This window comes from Rissa tridactyla, chromosome 5 (assembly GCF_028500815.1).
Source record: "Rissa tridactyla isolate bRisTri1 chromosome 5, bRisTri1.patW.cur.20221130, whole genome shotgun sequence".
Lineage (NCBI taxonomy): Eukaryota > Metazoa > Chordata > Aves > Charadriiformes > Laridae > Rissa > Rissa tridactyla.
Window position 1 is genome coordinate 41,270,262 of NC_071470.1, and position 19,254 is coordinate 41,289,515.

The following is a 19,254-nucleotide window of genomic DNA, read 5'->3' on the forward strand; positions in this document are numbered from 1 at the left end:
CTCACCGAGGCATTTCCATGGGCCTTGCCTCAATTACCGGAAAGCGCTACCTCATCTCTTGATGAGGCGCCAGGGAAGAAAACACAGGCGTAGCCCCCTCCGCCCCTCTCTTCCCCTCCTGCTCCTCCTCCCCTGCCTCCAGAAGCTTCCCCTGCTCCGGGGCTACAGCAATGCAGAGCAGGACTCCAGGGGGGACTGAGACCTCCCTGCTCCTGCCACCCAGACCGCCACCTCAACCCCCGCCAGCCCTGATACGACCCCAGTACATCCCCGGTACGGCTCCGGTGCAGTCCTGGTACAGCTGGGCACCTGCTGCCCCACGGTGCCCTGCAAAGCGGCTTTTTCTTTCCAGCCAGCGCAGGAACCCGGATGCAACATGCGTGTGCGTGTGTGTGCACACGTGTGTGTGCGTGCACAGCCTGCTCGGGAACCCACGACGACTAGTCATAACTCCGTACTTTGCCCAGCTCCTGCCCTACCTGCCTGCAGGAGCTGCCTGCTCAACCCCCTCCCAGCCCAACACGCATCCAGGCACCTTCTAGGCTCTTCCCAGTTCCCAAACTGGGACCAGTGACTCGGGCGCTGCTACAGCAAGAGGAAGAGGGGGCAGGCAGCAAACGGGCAGATAAACATGTCTGTGTGGGTATAGATGCACAGGTATAGATAGTTGGGAGATGGATAGATGTGCGTGTGCATCACTAGGTGTGGGGGGACAGACAGACCATCGCAAGCACCCCTGGCACACCAGCCCGTTTCCACACCCATGAGAGAGAGTCTCCTAACACCCTCCCAGGGAACAGTCTAGGGAGGCAAGCATGGAGCATGGCTCTCAGGCTGCACTTGCCCTGCAGGGCCAGTCACCAGGGTGTCTGGGCTGCTCAGCAAAGACCCAGCAGCTTTGCCTCCGCTTCAGAGACCTGAGCCGCTGGGAGGAACTCAGGCTCTGCGCAGAGAGCTCAGCTCCTCACCGCTGCTTCAGCATTCACCCTCCTGACCTCTTCGGTGCTTGGATGTCCCCGCAGCAGGGCAGGCTCTGGCACAGGACAGTGCTGCTGCAGTGGCCCCTCTGCTCCTGCCCGTGTGTCCCCCACCAATGTCAGCCCGTTGCTCGCAGCCAATAATCCGGCATGTCCTCCTCCAGGCCACCGCATCCCCAGCCGATGCCCGTTCCCAGCCATGGGGTTTTCCGTGCCCATCCTTTGATCGCACCCAGCCTGTGGTCCTGCCTCTCAGCTGGGCCACCCCAAAGCTTCGTGGCCCCAGCAAAAATACCAAGGTTTCCCCTGGTATGACTCCAGCAGCACGGAGCCTCTGCTCCTCATGACAGTTTAGGACCTCCTAGATAATCCCTTTGAGATCCAATTTATGTGTCCTCTGTTAATTTTATGTACCTTAATTTTATATACCTTTGCAGGTTTCTGATAAAACCATGCCTCCAGCCTGCAGCGACCTGCAGGTAACGGTCTTCTTGATCTCAAGGCGTGATCCCAATGATCTCAATGAACCCCACTGATCTCAATGATCCCAATGATTTCACTGATCCCAATGATCTCACTGATCCCAACAATCTCAATGATCCTGATGATCTCAATGATCCAAATAATCTCAACGATCCCGACGATCTGCCTGTGCTCATGAGTCTTCCATGGATGGTTTCTTCTTTGGCATGGAGAACCTCTGGGAGCCGCAGGATGGAGCCCTCTCCTGCCTCCCGCTCTCGGGACACCCCAGCACTGCTTCCCCGGCACAGCCCGAGCCAGGAGCCCCGTCTGGAGAGCAGCATGGCTCGGGGGGGCTGCGGGGCTGGGAGAAACAGGGCTCTGAAGTCAGGAGGTGGCTGGATGTCTGGACAGACGGACAGACAGATGGGCAGAGAGCCAGCAGTAGGCAAAGGCGGGTGCAGAGAGCCATGGGGCTATATCTGATGTGTCACCCAGGACGAAGAGAGTGACAAAAACTGGGAGAGTGTGGGGACATGTGGGGACGGGAAAAAAGGCAAATTAATGGTGTGAGAGCACCGGCAGAGGTGGAGGATTGTCGGTGTCTCCCCCCTCTCTCTCCAGCATCCCCGTCCCTGGCTGTTTTGGGAGCCTGGTCCCCCCTGGGGGTCCGTCCCCCCTTGGCAGCCTGTGGTCCCCCGGCTCGGGGAGGCTGCGGCAAGCCCAGGGCCGAGCGGAGAGTTTAGGTTTCATTCCCGGCGGCTCTGGCCCTGCCTCCTCCTCCCGCTCCCACATCTGCAGCTGGAATTGCAATTTGAGGCGCTGGCTGGGCTGGGCGCCGGCCGGGAGTGGGAGTGGGAGGAAGGCGCTCGGGGAAGCCAGAGGAAGCCGGAGAGCGGGGGGCTGCGCGGCGGGGCCGACTGCGCGGGCAGCCCGGGGACAGAGCCGCAGGGCATCGCCGGCAGCTGCGGGCAGGAGGGCATCACTGGTGGCGGCGGGAGCCAGCACCCGGCTGGCACGGCTGGAGCGAGAAGGTGGTGGCTGGACTGAGGGGTCCCCAACCTGTCCCCCCCCCGCCACCCCAAAGGTAAGCCGCTGTGGGGCTTCATGGGAGCTGGGGACCAGCAGAGGCATCACCCCAGGTGTGGGGACAAGCAGGGACCCAGCATCGCCTGACTTTGCCCTTGGCCAGGGCGGGGGTGTCACCACCCCGGGTGGCTGAGAGCGAGCACGCTGGCACTGGGGGGGTGAGGGGTGTCAGGATGCCGGGGGGCTCTCCCCAGCGAGGATGCAGGCTGCGGGCACGAGTAGGAGCGGGGATCACTGCGTTGAGCCCCTCCTGAAGTTTAATGGCCCCCATTCCCTGTGCACCTCGTCCTGGGGGGATACAGCTGTGACTGTTGGGGATACCACCGCGAACCACAGGGATAGTGCCATGACATGCCGGCACCGTGCAGGGGCAAGTGTTGCGGCAGCCCGTGTTGGGGCAAGCTTTTGGAATATCCCACCAGCTCCTGTCTCCCAGCCATGGCCAAGCGATGGCAGCGGGAAGGGGACATCTCCCACAAACAGCCATGGAAACCCGACAGCTTTTCCCGGAGGATTCAGGGGCTCCCCAGCCCCGCAGATGTGCTCGTTCCCGGCACAAGCAGCTTGTGGGGACGAACGCCTCCTCCCGCTCCCTGCACATCTGGAGCCCAGCCCCACAGCTGCCCTGATCCTTCCCCCACAGCTGGGGCAGCCCGAGCCGCGGGGACACCCTGCCTGGCCAAGCCAGCGTCCCCATGTCACGCTCGGTGAGGCCGTGCCGGGACCCCAGTGCCCTGCCTATCCGCCTGCCTGCCTCGGCTGCCCCGAAGCCCTCCCAAACTTGTTTCCTTTCCCCATTTCCGTGAGCCCCTGCAGAGGCGGAAATGGTGGAAAATACTCAAAAAAGCTACTTCTGCACAAGTTCCTGGAGTGAGCGCTGGGAGCCACGGGGACCCTCTGCCCGGGAGCGCGGCAGGGACCCCCGGAGCCAGGGGCTTCCACCCGTGTCCCTGGGAGGGGCCATGGGTACAAGGCAGCTTCACGTGCAGGCTGAGCGGTTCCTGCCTGGGATCCGCATGGGGATGGCATTGGAGGACACAAGGGCTCAACGCAGGCACGTGTATGGGAAGGGGGGGATCCACTTGCACCCACCAGCCAGGGTTGTGGGGGTGCTGGGCTCACTGGGTACCCAAAAGCCTCGCCAGCGCCCATCCAGCATGGGGTGCAGAGGCCATGTCTCCAGCGCCGCATGAGGAGAGGCACGGTTGGACGAAATGCCTCGGGGGGCTGGAGGACACCCCAGACCCTTGGTGTGTTGCCGCCAGCTGCCAGGGTGGGCTGAGCCCACTCACCTTCCTCGACAGGACCCCAGCCAGGGGCTTGGCATTTCAGGGACGAAGGCAGCCGTCAGCCAGCCCCTCTGGTGAGATGTGCTGTCAGAGTTTGGTTTGCTGAGATGGAGGGATTTCAGCCACCCGGAGCTTAAGGGTCTGCACAAGCTCCGGACCAACTGCCTGGATCATCCCACAGCCACGGAGGAGCAGGGAACAAAACCATTTAGTCACCAAAACTCAACGTCTCGTTTCTCCTTCCTGCTTGGGCTGACAGCTCTGTGCATCGGTGGGATGCTGGTGGCTCAGACCCCAGGGACAGGGATGCGGAGGAACGCCCCTGCACAGCCCCCATCAGGCTGGGCTCTGGGGTGACAGGCTTGAGGTTACCCCCCACCTGTCCCCGGTGCAGCACGAGGGGTGTCCGACCTGCAGCAGGGACAAAGAGACGCCAAAAATGCAAGCTAAGCCCCAGGCAGAACTTCTGCCAGAGGAGACACAGATTCCCAGCGGCGGAGGGGGCGATCCCATGAGCACATCCTTGCAGGGCACTTTCACAGCCTCATGGAAAGTCCAGTTTTGGTGGAGAAGACCCTCCAACAGCCTCAGCCTGCCAGATATCACCCCCATAACCTTCCCGGGACCACCAGCACCACACTCCCCACTGCGGTTTGATCCGCAGCCTGCATTAGCTTCAGCTCATCCTCACTCAGCCCCTCACCGCCCACGCTGTCGGGGTGGCCAGAGCAGAATCCGCCCCCCACACCTCCCCCCGGCTCGATGGAAAGGCTCACCACCTGCCATTTTTAGCACAAGTGTTTTTCTCGGGAGGCTGCCGAGAGCAGGATCTGGCCGCCGGGCCGGCAGCGTGTGGGTGGGTTTGGCTTGGAGCAAAGCCTCTCCCCGATGAGCTAAGCCTTGTCCCGAGCCCGCAGCTCCCCAGGATGAAAGCGGTCGGTGCGGGGCAGGCAGTCTCGGAGGCCATGGGATGCTCTCACGTCAGGCGGAGAGCCAGGAGCTGGATTATTAGCTGGGGAAGCAGTTTTAGGGCTGGTCAATGCTGGGTCACAGCCCCTAGGACAGGCAGGGATGCCTTCGGCCGTTCCTGCTCCTACCAGCGCGGCCACCATGCTGCGGGGAGCCTGGCCCTGGGCAGTGACCGCTTCGGTTAAGAAAATAACTTTAAAGGATGGCCTGCCCTCAGTTTCTTTCTTTGATCAAGCCCAAAAATCTGCAGCGTGGACCCCACGCTGGTGGAAGGGCGTTTTGCACACATCTGTATCACGCACATCTGTCTGACCTTAATGAAAAGAACCCAGTTTCCCCCCTCCCATAGAGGCTGGGCCGGCGGCTGGGCCAATGCCTGGCCAGTGCCGATCGCATGGGCACTGAACCAGGACAGGCAGGGCGTTCCAGACTGAGCCCCCACCCCTCTGCACCCTATTGCAACCTGAGGCCCCGGGCTTTGGGGTCTCCCACCTGCAGCCCCTGCTCCTGCGAGGTCCCGGGAGATGCCGGGTCACAGCCATCCCTGTCCCTGCCGGGTCTTTGAGGGGTGCTTGAGCCTGGGAATGTGCAGTAACACTCAGGGGGGTGAGGGGACCGTGGGGACACCTCAATCCATGGCATGCTGTGCACCCCACTGCCAAAGGGGCAGGCAGCGTCTCCGGGCACGCAGACGCTCATCCCATCGTTCCTTCTCCTTCTCTTGCAGGCAGGAAGGCGAGGCCGCCATGGCGATGCTCCTGGAGCCCGGGATGCAGAGTCTCCGGATGGGTAAGGCTGCTCCCCAGGGAGAGTGCCCAGCAGGGATGGCAGTGGGTGTCGGGGGGTGTCCCCTGTCCCCCCCCATCTCCCCACCGGCAGGGACAAACTCCCTGCAAGCGCGACGCTGTGGGCCCCTCTCCCTTCACCACCCCGCGCACTCCGGTGTCCCCCCACCGATCCCCCAGCCGCCCGTCCCCTCCGCCATCATCCTCCCGTCTGCATCCTGGAGGAGCCCCCCGTGCTGCTCCTGCGCCGGGGTAACCAGAACCAGCTGCGGCGGCGGCGAGGAAACCTGACCCTGCGAACACAAGCCGGGGAGCAGCCCCAGCAAAGAGGCGATTGCAAGAATTAACCCCCTGCAGGGCCCGTCCCCCCCCACATCACTGGGAGCCCGGTGCCCACACGCCGGTAGGTGCCAGCTCCAGCTCCGGACCCACAGGAAAGATGCTTCATGTGCATGGACCAGGGCTGGGTCTCCGGAGCCCCAGGCTCGAAGCCCAGCCGAGCTGCCGGCTCCCTGCCCAGCCCGGGGGATGCTTTTCCCCCCATGGTGGGGGGACACTGGCCTCCCCCCGCTGCAGGGCTCTGCCAGCACACGGAGATGCCCGGAGGGACGTTCCTGTTTGTCCGGGATCAAATATTCATGGCACAGACACGGGATACAGCGAAAGGCACTTTCGGAGCAGGTGTGAAGGGACCGGAGCTGTGTCACGGCGGGGAACGGCCGAGCCACCGGCACAGGTCCCAGGGGCACGTGGCATAGCACTGTCCCCAACACTGCAGCACCACGGCACTGAGCCCGGGGCAGGTGTTGTGCCAGTGGCTTGGCTTTCGGCCAGCCAAGGAGATGGATCAGCCGGGACCCTCACTGCCATGATGGGGGGTGCCTGCACAGCCAAGCCCGACCTCCAGCCCCATGGCTGCTGGTGTTGGGGGGTCCCAGAGCACCCCCGCTGCAGGCTCTCAGGCTGCCGAGCTGCCTGAAGGATTTAGGGAGCTGCCTCTCGGGCATCCTAGTGCAAACTGGTCACAGTGGGAGCCAGGGTGGATTCGCCTGGACACAGACACCAGCTGCCGGCACTCTCTGGCAGAGGAGAGCTGGAGTTTTGCACTTCCCTGAGGAAAGACCAAAGAGCCTCCTCCAGCCCCAAACCTCTCCGGAGTCCAGCTGGGAGCGGATGCTGCTTGTCCCTGCTCCCATGGGTCCAGATCCTGGCAGGTCCCTGCACGGAGCTGCCTAGCCGGGGAGACGAGCCCAAAGCGTGGGTCTCAGCAGAGCCTGTGGGGTGGACAGTCCCTCGGCCTCCCCAGTGTCACCACTGGGACCTCACGTCCCATTCCCAGCATGGCCATACCCCGACCAGAGCCAAGGCCAGCCAAGCCCCTTGGGAAAGGTGGCCCCGCTCCATGAGCTGCACCAGCCCCTTCCCGGCTGCCCCCCACCAGCAGCTGGAGCCCATCCATCAGCTCATGCTTTTGCAGGGTGGATGATTAATCCCCTCTGCTAATTGGAGCCATGTGGCAAGAGCAGCGCAGGCAGCAGGCAGCCCCCACCGTGGGCGTGCGGGAAGGCCCCGGCGCTCGCCCCGTCCCGGCACTGGCTGGGCTGGGGGCCAGGCGTCCCACCAGGGCTTCTCCAGCAGCCCCAGCCTGGGCTGACAGACCAGGATTAACGGGGGATCCCTGGGACGAGGCTTCTGCTGCTGGTGGGGGGTTCACCTGAGGAGATGCAGAGCTGGCTGGCATCTCGAGGAGGAGGAAGAGGAGGAGGAGGAGGGAAGCCCCACTGGATCAAGCGCCGCAGACCAAGTCCCTGTGTCTCGCTGCAGTACAAGATGGTGTGATCCTCCCTGAGCTCTCCACACAGCTAAACCTCGATGTCTTGGAGTTACCAGGCTCACGCAGGAGTTACCAGATCCCCACCAAACTGGGTTGCTCTGTGGCGTGGCCACCGGTCTGAGCCAGGCACACCTCCCCTCACCGAGGGCTGAGAAGCTGGGTCTCCACGTTCCTCTGCCTCAGTAGCTCACCAGCATCTCTTTGCCAAGTTTCCCCCCACCCTGTTCCTGCTGGATACAAGCGTTTCAGCTGCTTGCCCGGAGCAGACTCTGGCATCCTTTGCAGTCGCCCCTGCCGGCCATTGCCAAGCTGAACTAGCATGTATTTACGTGACGATGGCTGTCTTGATTTAAAAATAGGCAGCTCTGGAGAACCACGATGTCCCTTACTGCTGCAAACGCGTCATGGGTTTTCAGTCCTGACTCTTCTGCCATCAGCTGCAAGGAATTAGACCCCGCTGCTCCTTGCCAGTCGAAGACCACTGCACTTCCACTTCTCTGGTCCCCTTCAGATGTGCAAGGCAGGATCCACCCCACCTCGGTTTGCTCATCTACAGGGGAAGTGTCTCCGTCTGCAGCTGCCCCCGAGGAGTTTCTGTAGAGTCAATGGGGAGACACTGGGCTGGCAGGCTCACCTGACTTATTTTAGATACTTGCTTCAGAACGAGACTACTCTTCCTCTGTGTGCAAGATCCTCTGCAGTGATGGAGAAGACACTGAGCCTGTGTCTCATTACCAAAGCCTGCCCACACCAGTGAGCTGAACCCCTCCCTGAAACACCATAACCAACTGACCTTGACCCATCTTCTTGCTGAGCAAGAGCTGCGGTCCCCCAACCCCGCAGGAGAAGGTCCCTCAGTCCTGCAGCTCTTCTCTGGCCACTGTCCCCATCCTCTGCATGGGTGTGAGCCCCATACCCAGAGGAAGGGATCCCTGTGAGCTCACCAGTGCTATCACCAGGTGCAACCGGTTCCTGCCCCTCCTTATGACACCTCTGAGGGGTTCCTCACTTGCTAGTTCAATCCATGCTGATTAGATCCTTCCTTACACGTGGCTGAAAAAAGTGTGGGAAGCCTCCAGAGCCCAGAAGTGGCCTGTGCAGAGGCCACCAGGAGCAGCCCCTGCAGCAGCTCTGACCCCTTTGTGGCCAAACCCACATCCCCACTGGCTGCGTCTTCATCGGGAAGTCAAGTGTTGCCTTCGCCTGGGGGAAGGGTCTTCAGGAGGGGCTGGGGCCTGTTCCCATCCCAGCCTCACCCTGCTGTGTCCCCAGGTGCCAATGGCGAGCGGTGCCCCACGCCGTCCCCTCCCGGCTCCCCGGGGACGCCCCACGACAGCTGCAGCATCGCCCCACTGACGCCCTCCCAGTCGCCGGTAAGGCCGTTGTGGGGTCCCCTGGGTCTGACGGGGTCTGTCTCCCAATTGTCCGCTCTGATCCTTCCAGCGGTCGCCCCTCGCTGCCTCCCCTCCTGGTCCGGTTGCCATCCCCACCGCACACCCCACTATCAGCCAAAGGATGTGTCAGTCTATCAGCAGGGCTCAAATCCCCCCCTTAACTGTGGGATTTACGGGATGGAGGTTTTTCCCAGCGCAGGAGGCAGGAGAGGAGCCGGAGGAAACACCAGCATAAGTTTAACTCTTCGCAAAAGTTCCTGGTCTCCGCTTGCTCCTACCTGGACATCCCAGGGGGCAGCCGGGTGCGGGAGGACGCAGCCGGGGAGCGTGCCAGAGCTGGTTCCTCCCCGGCGCTCGCCGTCCTTGCAGCTCCTCGAACATGCACATTTATTTCTGAGACAACCACCTCACCCATGCTAATCCCCCGCTTTTTTTTTTTCGCGGCTAGATAATGGCTGCACTTATCAAACCTGGATACGTTTAAAAGTTAATGAGGGCTTTTAGCTTTCCCTGTCTGCCCGGGGGGCTGGGGGGGCTGCGGCAGGCAAGGGGGGCAGTGCAGGGCAGCGACAGGGGCACACTGAGCGTTAGCAGTGTCTTCGCGGCTCCTTCGGCGCTGCCGCTCCCCACCGCGTCTGTGTGCCGCCATGGAAGCTGGATAGGAGGTGGGAGGCAGGAATCCGAAGGCCGGACCAGAAAAGCATCAGCTGTAGGAGGCAGCATCAGGAAGCCCTTAAAGCACTCGGGATGGGAAGGTTTTCGCTTGGGTCACCCACGGGGACACCCGGGATGAGGTCCCTTGGACCGAGAGCGGGAGCAGGGAATGTTTTGGGGAATCTCAGCTAAAATCTGGCAGGGTTCGAGTGTGGAGGGCTCAGCACCACCCCGACCCAGGAAGAAACGGAGACACTGCCCCAGGCAGCTCTCGTGGGCAGAGGCTGCAGGCATCCATCCCTCTCCGGGGCTGCCCAAATCCCCTTGTCCCATGAGCCTGTCTTTGGGAACTGCAACAGGGATCCCCCAGAGCCTGACACAGGCCGTCCCTCTTCTCGGTGTCTCAGAGCTGTGTCGGAGGAGGAATTGCCCCATGTTGTTGGCATCACTGCAGAGGAAACCCCAGCACCACCGTGTCTCTTGCCCAGGCAGAAATCACAGTCCCCATGGGCCCGATCCAGGAAAAATTAACCCCATCACAGGCTTTTTTTTTACCCCTTTTCTGGAAGCAGCCAGCCCTGCTTCAATGCTCGCCCTCAGGACAGAGCCCGTCCCTAACAGCTGCCCTTGTGTTCCAGAGGAGCGAGGCTCGCTCCCAGCAAACCGCCTCCTTCGCTGTGGTGGTGGCCATCGACTTCGGCACCACGTCCAGTGGCTACGCCTTCAGCTTCTCCAGCGACCCGGAGGCCATCCACATGATGAGGTGAGGAGCAGCCAGAGGTCTGAGAGCTGCTCCCAGGGCTGTTAAAGGACTTTTTGCCCAAAGGGGCTGGAATTCAGTGTGCTGGGAGGGAGGGACGGAGCTGGGCTGAGCAACGAACATCCACACCATCATGGCTGAGGGATGCTGCCTGGGAGCAACTGGTGGAAGGAGCCCATGGAATAGGTCTTCCACCGCGCGGGAGGATGGGATGAGAGCACCGCTTCATTAGCACTCTGTTATAATGACCTGTGTGGGTGCAGAGGAGCCCTGGAGGGGTTGCACAGGGAGTAAAGCCTTTCCAGGGACATTGGTCGCTTCATTGGTCCCACCTCTTTAAGGTGCTTGAGGTTGTGCCCACATAGATAAATGAAATGGGGCAGGACCCGTTCTCTGGCCTTGAGGTTCACAGCCTGCTGCCGGCTCCTGTTTGCAGGAAATGGGAAGGAGGTGACCCGGGGGTGGCCAACCAGAAGACCCCCACCAGCCTCCTGCTGACGCCGGAGGGCGTCTTCCACAGCTTCGGCTACACCGCCCGGGACTACTACCACGACCTGGACCCCGAGGAAGCCCGCGACTGGCTCTACTTCGAGAAGTTTAAGATGAAGATTCACAGCACCAGCGTAAGTCCCTGCTCCCATCCCAACCTCCCCAGGGGGAGTGGGCCATGGGGACCCTGGCTGGGCTGGAGGTGAGCTGAACTGGCCCCAGGGATTTATCCCGCTTTGCAGGAAGCAAAGAGAGGGGTTCACCGGGGGAGCAGAAACCCGGGAGGGCCGGAGAGGGGCTACAAGCAAAACCTCTGATCACCGGCATCCTGACCGAGCGCACCCAGCTCCCTGTTTGCTTTACACGTTCTTCACACATAGCAATGTTTCAGCCCTTTGCAAGGGGGTGAATTTTTGGTTCCCTCCACCCAAGCTGCTTCGGGGCAGGTGGATGCAGCTGCAGAGCGTGTCTTCGAGTGCCCGTGCCCCAGCTGGTCCCTTTGGCATGGGGGGACAAGCACCCTGCCCGAGGCTTGCCCATGGAGCCGGGATGGGATGCCGACCACGTCCCAGCACCCTGTGTGATCTGTTTGCTCTTAACTGCTCTTCCTGGCAGGACCTCACCATGCAAACTGAACTAGAAGCTGTCAACGGGAAGAAAATGCAAGCGCTGGAGGTGTTTGCCCACGCGCTCCGCTTCTTCAAGCAGCACGCCGTGCAGGTAAGGGCACCCCGGCACCCGAGCCAGCTCTCCCCGCACCATCACACAGCCCTCCTCTCCCTCCCCAAGTCATACACGTCGTCCTCTCCATGTGTTGCTTCCTGGCCCTTCACCGAGAGCCTTGATGCTCCAGCCGGGGGGGGTCACCTGCTGCTTCTTGCCCGTCAGGAGCTGAAGGACCAGTGCCCGTCCCTGCCCGAGAGAGATGCCATCCGCTGGGTGATCACTGTGCCCGCCATCTGGAAGCAACCGGCCAAGCAGTTCATGCGGGAGGCTGCCTACAAGGTGAGGCGGCTCCCAGGGTGACTGTTGTCACCCTCGCAGGAGGGTCTCCGGGGGGCACCTCCTTCCCCCCTTCTCCCTGTGGGTGCTGCCCGCATAATGAAGGGTGTCTAGCTTGTGCTTGTAGCCCAAGGAATAGAATCACAGAATGGTTCGGGTTGGAAGGGACCTTAAAGATCATCTAGTTCCAACCCCCCTGCCATGGGCAGGGACACCTCCCACTAGACCAGGCTGCTCAAAGTCCCATCCAGCCTGGCCTTGAACACTTCCAGGGATGGGGCATCCACAGCTTCTCTGGGCAACCTGTTCCAGTGCCTCACCACCCTCTTAGTAGAGAATTTCTTCCTAATATCCAATCTAAATTAATAGGAGCTGGCCTCTGGCCGTTGGGTGTGGGTTGGCTTTGAAACCCAGTGTTGGTGGGGTGGGAGGATTTCAGAGCTGGGTGTGCAGCAAGGGGGAGGCTGGGGATGGGGACAAGTGCTCCCCCAGGGATGGGGGGTGCCCCTTGGGCGCTTGGTGCCACCGCTGGGTCCCTGGGATGGGCAGGAGCTAACCCACCCCTACAGCACGGGTGATGCACCGCCATAATACGAAGGACGGCTGTGCAATACATAGTGGCTATACAGGCAAAAGCGATGCACAAAGGTTGGGGATGGAAAGCCCTGACAGAGCACAGCCCTGAGGCTGCGGCATGCAGGGACACCCCGGTACACTGTCACCTTCTCTGTCTTGACTCCCCATCCTCCCCGCAGGCCGGTCTGGTGTCCCCGGAGAACCCGGAGCAGCTGCTGATCGCGCTGGAGCCCGAAGCCGCCTCCATTTATTGCAGGAAGCTTCGCCTCCACCAACTGATTGACCTGAGCTGCAAACCCCCGGCCAACGGGCTGGCACCGGACCACTCCATCGACTCCAGCTTTCGGCAGGGTGAGCGGCCGCAGGGGATGGGGAGCTGCCGGACGGGTCCTGGCAGGGTGGGAGACTGGGATCGCAGGAGATGGAGCAGGCAGGGATCCAGCCCCGCATGCCAGGTCTTGAGAGTCCGTCAGCAGCCCTGGGGCACAGCTCAGCCCGGGCTGCAGCAGTGGGGTCCATGGGGTGAGCACTCGGAGTGCATCCGTCCCGGTGCTCTCAACACCCCCATGCCAAGCTCCAGCTCCTGCCCAGGGAGCGGAGGGGCTCTGGCAGCAGCCCCTGCCCAGGGGATACCATTCTCATAGGGACGGGCTTCCCAGTGGGTCCCCACCAGCCCTGGCAGGGAGCTGGTTTGAATTATGGTCCCAGCATGTGCCTCTCCTTTGGCTTTTGGGATGGAGCAAAACCACCACAGCTGGTAAAAGAGCAATTAGTGCGGGGGCTATTACTGGGGAGCTGCTGCTGCTTCCCAGGCTGGCTCTGCCTGCAGCCCTCCTGGCGCCCGTGAGCAGGGGGTACACGGGCAGCCCCCCCAGCGCTCTCCGTTCTGGGTGTTTCTCCACAGAGACCCCCCCATTCTCCCCTCCTGGGTCCTGCACAGGCACCTCGTCCCCTTCCGCCATGGCCCCTTGCCGAGGGGCTCTCTCCCTCCTTGTCCTCCTCTGCTCCCGGCTCTTTTTCACTTTCCCATTCCCTTCCCTATAATTTTCCCTTCTCTGATACTTTAGCAAACGAGACCGGCTCTGGCAGAAGCCATTTGGGTTTCTGCGCAGCACTGGTGTGTGTGGGGGCGAGTCCTCAGAGGGTGCCAGCAGCCATAAAGTGAGCTCAGCGATCCTGCATCCCCCATGCGAGGACAGGGCAGGGCTGGTTCCACCCCCACAGGGACCCCCAGCCCACAGGACCTTCTAGTGGCGGGGGAAACTGAGGCAGAGCTGAGTGGGGCACCGTGCCAAGGGAGTGAGGGGGAGACCGTGGCTGCTCCCGGCTCTGACAGCCCTGGGGAACCCTGTTCCCCCCTTTTTCCCCTCGTTCCCCACTTCCCCAAGCCCACAGGGCCAGGAAGCCTCCAAGCTGTGTGTCCCCCATGGCCTCAGCCCCTTTCATCTGCCAAACCCACCCTTGACATCTGCCCGCACCACCCCAGGTCCCCGGGCCGCCTCTCCACTTCCCTCTCCCTGTGTTTTCAGCTGGAGCCATTTCTGCTGGCTCAGCCGGAGCCTTCCTGGATTCCTCCCAGCAGCTCCGCTTGGCCTCAGCCACCCCAGCTCCTTGCCTCCCCTTTCCTCCAGCCCGGCCCCTCCGTATGGGCTGAGCCCTCGGGCTTCCCAGTCCCACACCAGCTTCCCCAGTCGATGCCATAACCATAATCCCGGGACAGGGAGAGGATCCACCCGCTGCTCCGGGGTCAGCTGAGACCCTCCGCGGAGCTGCCTGCGTAGATACTCCCCCCGCACATGGGAGCCCGAGCATCCCCTTCGCTCCAGCTGCAGAGACGGGGCTTTACTGGGACAGAGCTGGTTTACGAAGCCCTGGTGCTGGGACGCACTGGTGTCCACAGCCCTTGTCTTGTGTTTGGTAGCATCCAGATTTATGGAGGGGCTTGGGCTGCATCCTGGGGCTAAAGCTAATGAAATTAATCTGCTGCGTCCATCTCAGCGTGCCAAAAATAGGCTGGGATAACCCCACCTTCTCCAAACAGCTCCCTGCCCTTCCGGGCTGCTTTGATGTCCCCTGCCCCAGGACGGGGGGAGCAAAGGAAACCCCACCCGGGCTGGGGAGAACAGGGGAAGAGGCGCCATCGCCCAGGGGCACCTCTGAGCCCAGGGTACTGCGGGCTGGACGCGATGAGTTGGGATCCCGTGGGATCCTGCAGGATCCCGGGCAGAGCAGCAGAATGGCTGAACCAGCTTCTCCACGATGGAGCTGGGGCCGTGTCAGGTGTCCCAGCTGGAGGGGAGCGGGCAACCAGTGCTCCCAGTGCAGCCCCAGTGGCCCCCCACAGCATTCCCCACCTACCAGGGGGGATCCCAGGGGTGCTTCTGGCCCCGGTGCCCCCCAGCCTGACGCTGGCCCCTCTGTTCTGTCCCGCAGCCCGAGAGCAGCTCCGGCGGTCCCGCCACAGCCGCACCTTCCTGGTGGAGTCGGGAGTTGGGGAGCTCTGGTCGGAGATGCAGGCAGGTAGGAAGGGTGACGGGCAGTGCCCTCCCGCCGCAGTAGACCCCAGCACCCCAGGGAGGATTCACTGGGGATGGGGGGCAAGCAGGAGTCCCCACTGGTGCTGCCTGGCCCCTGGGGTCACCCTGGGCAAGGAGACGGGGGGCTGGATGTCCCCTCCAGAGCAGAGAGCCCCAGAGAACCCAAGCGTGGCCCTGCCGGCACCAGGGGAGAGTCTTGCCGTGGGGGTGACACGGCTCTGGTCTGTCACTTGGTCTTGAACACCCCAGAGGATGCCAGTGAGGGCAGGGTCTGTCTGCCACCTTCCCATCCCATCATCTGGTTTGTTCCATGCAATCACCACCACATCCCCTTCCCGCTCCCCAAAACTTCTTCAGCTGTTTTTCTGGGTGTGGAAAAAAATGAACCCACCCCCCCTCGTATTTTGGTTAAAGCTGCATTTTCCCCCAGGGAATGCGCTGCCCACGTCCCCGTCCCAGCAGCTGCTCGGAGCCCACACGATGGGTCTCCCCAGGGGGTCAACCCCGCTGGGGGGCTGGGGGACCCCCACAGCGGGTTGGGGGGGAACCAGGACCCCGACTCGGCCGCTGTCCTTGCCCACAGGTGACCGCTACATCGTGGCGGACTGCGGCGGTGGCACGGTGGACCTCACCGTGCACCAGATCGAGAAGCCACAGGGGACACTGAAGGAGCTGTACAAAGCCTCAGGTGGGGTGGGCTGCGGCCCCCAGACCCATCCTGTCCCCCCACCTCCTCCCGCGGCGACCCACTTCTGGGCCGGGGTCCCCTCCCTGTCCCCTGCAGAGCTGTGTCTGGGACTGTGGCACCACCTGGTGTCAGCAGGGAGCAGGGCAGGGGCTGGGGGGGGACGTGGGGTGGGGGTGATGGGCTGGGGGGGGTCGGTGGGACGGGGCGGTTGTGCTGAGGCGGGGCTCAGGTGGGACGGGGGTGCTGGGTTGTGGGGTGACAGAAGGACAGGGGTGTTGGGTTGTAGGGGGACAAGGTGGGACAGGGGTTTTGGACTGGGGGCGTTCAGGTGGGACAGAGGTGCCAGTGGGACAGGAGTTTTGGGCTGGAGGGGGCTCAGGTGGGACAGGGGTGCTGGGCTGTGGGGTGACAGAGGGACAGGGGTGCTGGTGGGGCAGGGGTGCTGGGCTCTGGGATGACAGAGGGACAGGAGTGCTGGGTCGGGAGGTGACAGGGTGGGACAGGAGTGCTGGGTTGGGAGGTGCCGGTGGGAGAGGGTGGGCGTGCAGGGTGGTACCAGAGGTACCAGGGTGGTTGCAGCTGGGACAGGGACAGAAGTGAGGCACCCTGGTTTGGGGACCTGAAACTCCACCGGTGTCCCTGTGTGCTGTGGATCACAGCACCCAGTGCCACCTGGCACGCAGCGAAGGCGTGGGGTGACTGAGGGCTGTGGTGTGTCCTAGTCTGTGGGACATGTCCTGGCCCATGCCCATGGGCTTCCTACTCTGCTTCCTGGGGAAACGTGAAGCCCCCGGCCTCAGCCCATCCCAGGGGTGAGATGTTGGCACATGATGGTCATGCACCTTGGAGAAATGGGGGCTCGTGACAGCGGCCAACCCAGGCTTCCCTGCAGAGCTGGGCATGGGGCTGGAAAGCCCTGGCACTGCCTGGCAGAGCCACGCCACGGAGGGAGGCACCAAGACCCCCTGAGGGACCCCTGACAGGGTCCCCTTTGTCCAGGAGACCACTGTCCTCACAGCCACAGTGCCTGCCCTCTCCCTGCTCCTGGGGCATGTTTCCATGCCCCCCTGCCAGTGCAGGACCCATCCCTGTACCCTGGTCCAGCCCTGGGCAGGGGCTTCCTGTCCACGTCCCCCCACCCCGACCCCTCTGCAGAAGAGCCATTGTGGGGCTGGGGGCCACCATCTTTCATAGAAAGTGCCTCAGGCTTTCCTAGGTGATGCTGGGGGGTGTCTGGGGACATGGTGATGAGGGACATGGGGACATGTGTGCCACGGGGACGCTGCCTGACCCAGCCCCCCTGGTCCACAGGGGGTCCCTACGGGGCCGTGGGGGTGGACCTGGCCTTCGAGAAGCTGCTGTGCCACATTTTCGGGGAGGATTTCATCGCCACCTTCAAGGCCAAGCGCCCCGCCGCTTGGGTGGACCTGACCATCGCTTTCGAAGCCCGCAAGCGGGCAGCAGCCCCCTCCCGCGCCAGCCCCCTCAACATCTCCCTGCCCTTCTCCTTCATCGACTTCTACCGCAAGCACCGGGGCCAGAACGTGGAGACAGCCCTCAAGAAGAGCAAGTGAGACCCTGGCGGGGGGGGAGGCCTGGGGACCCCCTGGGGAGCTCGTGGCCCTAAAGGGACATAAACTGGGTGGGGGAGAGGGCAAGGGCAGGTGGGGTGCTCTGCTCCTGGGTCTGCTGGGCTGGGGGATCCCCAGGGGAGGACCAAGGGGGAGACTTTGGTGAGGGGGCAGCCCCCGGACCCTCTCTCCCTCCCCAGTGTCAACTTTGTGAAGTGGTCGTCCCAAGGGATGCTGCGGATGTCCTCGGAGGCCATGAGCGAGCTCTTCCAGCCCACCATCAGCCAGATCATCAAACACATCGGTAGGTCCTGGGCCAGGAGCAGCCTGGCTGCCAGAGCCTTTGCCCCCCCTGCAAGGGGGTGTCCCATCTCCCCAGGGCCCTGGCACCCTGCAGTGTCACCCTGAGCCGTGCCCACCCTCACCGGGGCAGGGGTGGATGTTCATGGGTAGCCCCCAGCCCTGCCCAACGCCCCCCCTCCCTCCCCAGACGACCTCCTGAAGAAGCCGGAGGTCCAAGGCATCAAGTTCCTCTTCCTGGTGGGGGGCTTCGCGGAGTCGGCCATGCTGCAGCGCGCCGTCCAGGCGGCCTTCGGCCACACCTGCCGCGTCATCATCCCCCAAGACGTGGGGCTGACCATCCTCAAAGGGGCCGTGCTCTTCGGCCTCGACCCCACCATCGTCCGCGTCCGCCGCTCCCCCCTGACCTACGGCGTGGGGGTGCTCAACAAGTTTGTGGAGGGGAAGCACCCGCGGGAGAAGCTGCTGGTGAAGGAGGGCAAGAACTGGTGCACCGACATCTTTGAGAAGTTTGTCTCCGTGGACCAGTCCGTGGCACTAGGAGAGGTGGTCCAGCGCAGCTACTGCCCAGCCCGGCCGGGCCAGCGCAAGACCATCATCAACATCTACTGCTGTGCCACCGACGACGTGGTCTACATCACCGACCCTGGCGTGCGCAAGTGCGGCACCATCAGCCTGGAGCTGGAGGCGCTGGGCGACGCCGGCAGCCCGGCACGCGGCCGCCGGGAGATCCGCGCCAGCATGCAGTTCGGGGACACGGAGATCAAGGTCACCGCCATGGACATCCGCACCTCCAAGACGGTCCGAGCCACCATCGATTTCCTCTCCAACTGAGACCCTTCCTCCAGGGGGCTGTGTGGGGAGGGATGGGGACCTCGGGAACCTGCTGCCCACTCGGGATCCCCACCGGCACCCGCTTTGTGCTCTGGCCTCACAGGACTCCCATGGGTGCGAGGAGCTGGGAAGAGGGAACAAGCAGCTTACTGCCACCAGACCCCACTGCACCCATGCTGGTAGCCCCCGCCCTACTCATGGGACACCCCAAAGATGCTCCCCACCTGCTGCCGGGCAGTGCTGCACCGGGGCCCCCATCTCCCACAGAAACGGGTCGGGGTCTGAACTGTCAGAAAGGGTGACTGCACCCCCGGCATCGCTGAGCGGGACAGGGGCAGCGCTGCCCAGCCAAGCGGGGGCCGGGGGCTCAGGCTGCCCCACTCCCGAGCATGGGTAAGGCCACTGACAGAGCCCGCAGCACCCCCAGCTCCCAAGAATACCGACGCACACGCTTTCTGTAAACCTACATTTCTATTTTTTTACATATATTGCACGTCGCCCTCGCAGCTGGCATCCCCTGAGCAGCAGAGTTTGACGTGGCCAGAGCAGCCCAGCGAGGACAGGGACAGTGGCACAGGAGGAGGGGGACAGTAGCCCACCCTCACCCTCTCCTGGACCCCTTTTAAGTAGAGGTTGGGGCAGTTTGCAGCACGAAGCCCCTCACCCTATTCAGGAACCCTCTCCCCAAAGGGCCCAACCGGGTTTATCCGTGTCCACAGGGATGGGCTCCTGCAGCCCCCTGCACCCAGGGGTGAACAAATAAATGGACATGACCCCCCCCGGGAGCCTCTGAAATAGCACAGCATTGCAGGGAAGGGCTGGCTTCATATCCCCCGGGGTGTCCCCTGCTCATCTGGGGTGTCCCCTGTCCACGTGGGGAGTGTCCAGTCCCTTCCATGCTCCTCTGTGGGATGCAGCTGCCAGCTCCGATGCTCTGGGACACTTTAATGGAGGCGACCTGAGCTCCAGCCCCCTCTCAGCTGAAGATTATTATTTACCTCTATGGATTTTTGTACTTTAAAAAACCCCACACATACACACAGA

General features: G+C 62.8%; 1 protein-coding gene across 1 annotated transcript; it reads left to right on the plus strand.

Moving 5' to 3' along the window:
• The first annotated feature begins 2,273 nt into the window (after nucleotides 1-2,273).
• On the plus strand, nucleotides 2,274-19,253 carry HSPA12B (heat shock protein family A (Hsp70) member 12B). Its single transcript, XM_054203360.1, has 13 exons — nucleotides 2,274-2,526; nucleotides 5,514-5,575; nucleotides 8,678-8,778; nucleotides 10,092-10,216; nucleotides 10,650-10,836; nucleotides 11,318-11,422; nucleotides 11,591-11,707; nucleotides 12,460-12,631; nucleotides 14,714-14,800; nucleotides 15,401-15,505; nucleotides 16,817-17,075; nucleotides 17,277-17,380; nucleotides 17,567-19,253. Exons 2-13 carry the CDS (start codon nucleotides 5,533-5,535, stop codon nucleotides 18,208-18,210), a joined length of 2,049 nt encoding a protein of 682 aa, XP_054059335.1. The 5' UTR covers nucleotides 2,274-2,526; nucleotides 5,514-5,532; the 3' UTR covers nucleotides 18,211-19,253.
• The last annotated feature ends 1 nt before the right edge of the window (nucleotide 19,254 follows it).

Coding starts and splice junctions, on each gene's coding strand:
- HSPA12B (XM_054203360.1), top strand. CDS start 5,533: ATGGCGATGCTCCTGGAGCCCGGGATGCAGAGTCTCCGGATGG. Junction 8,779..10,091: donor TGACGCCCTCCCAGTCGCCG/GTAAGGCCGTTG, acceptor CTTGTGTTCCAG/AGGAGCGAGGCTCGCTCCCA. Junction 17,381..17,566: donor CCAGATCATCAAACACATCG/GTAGGTCCTGGG, acceptor CTCCCTCCCCAG/ACGACCTCCTGAAGAAGCCG.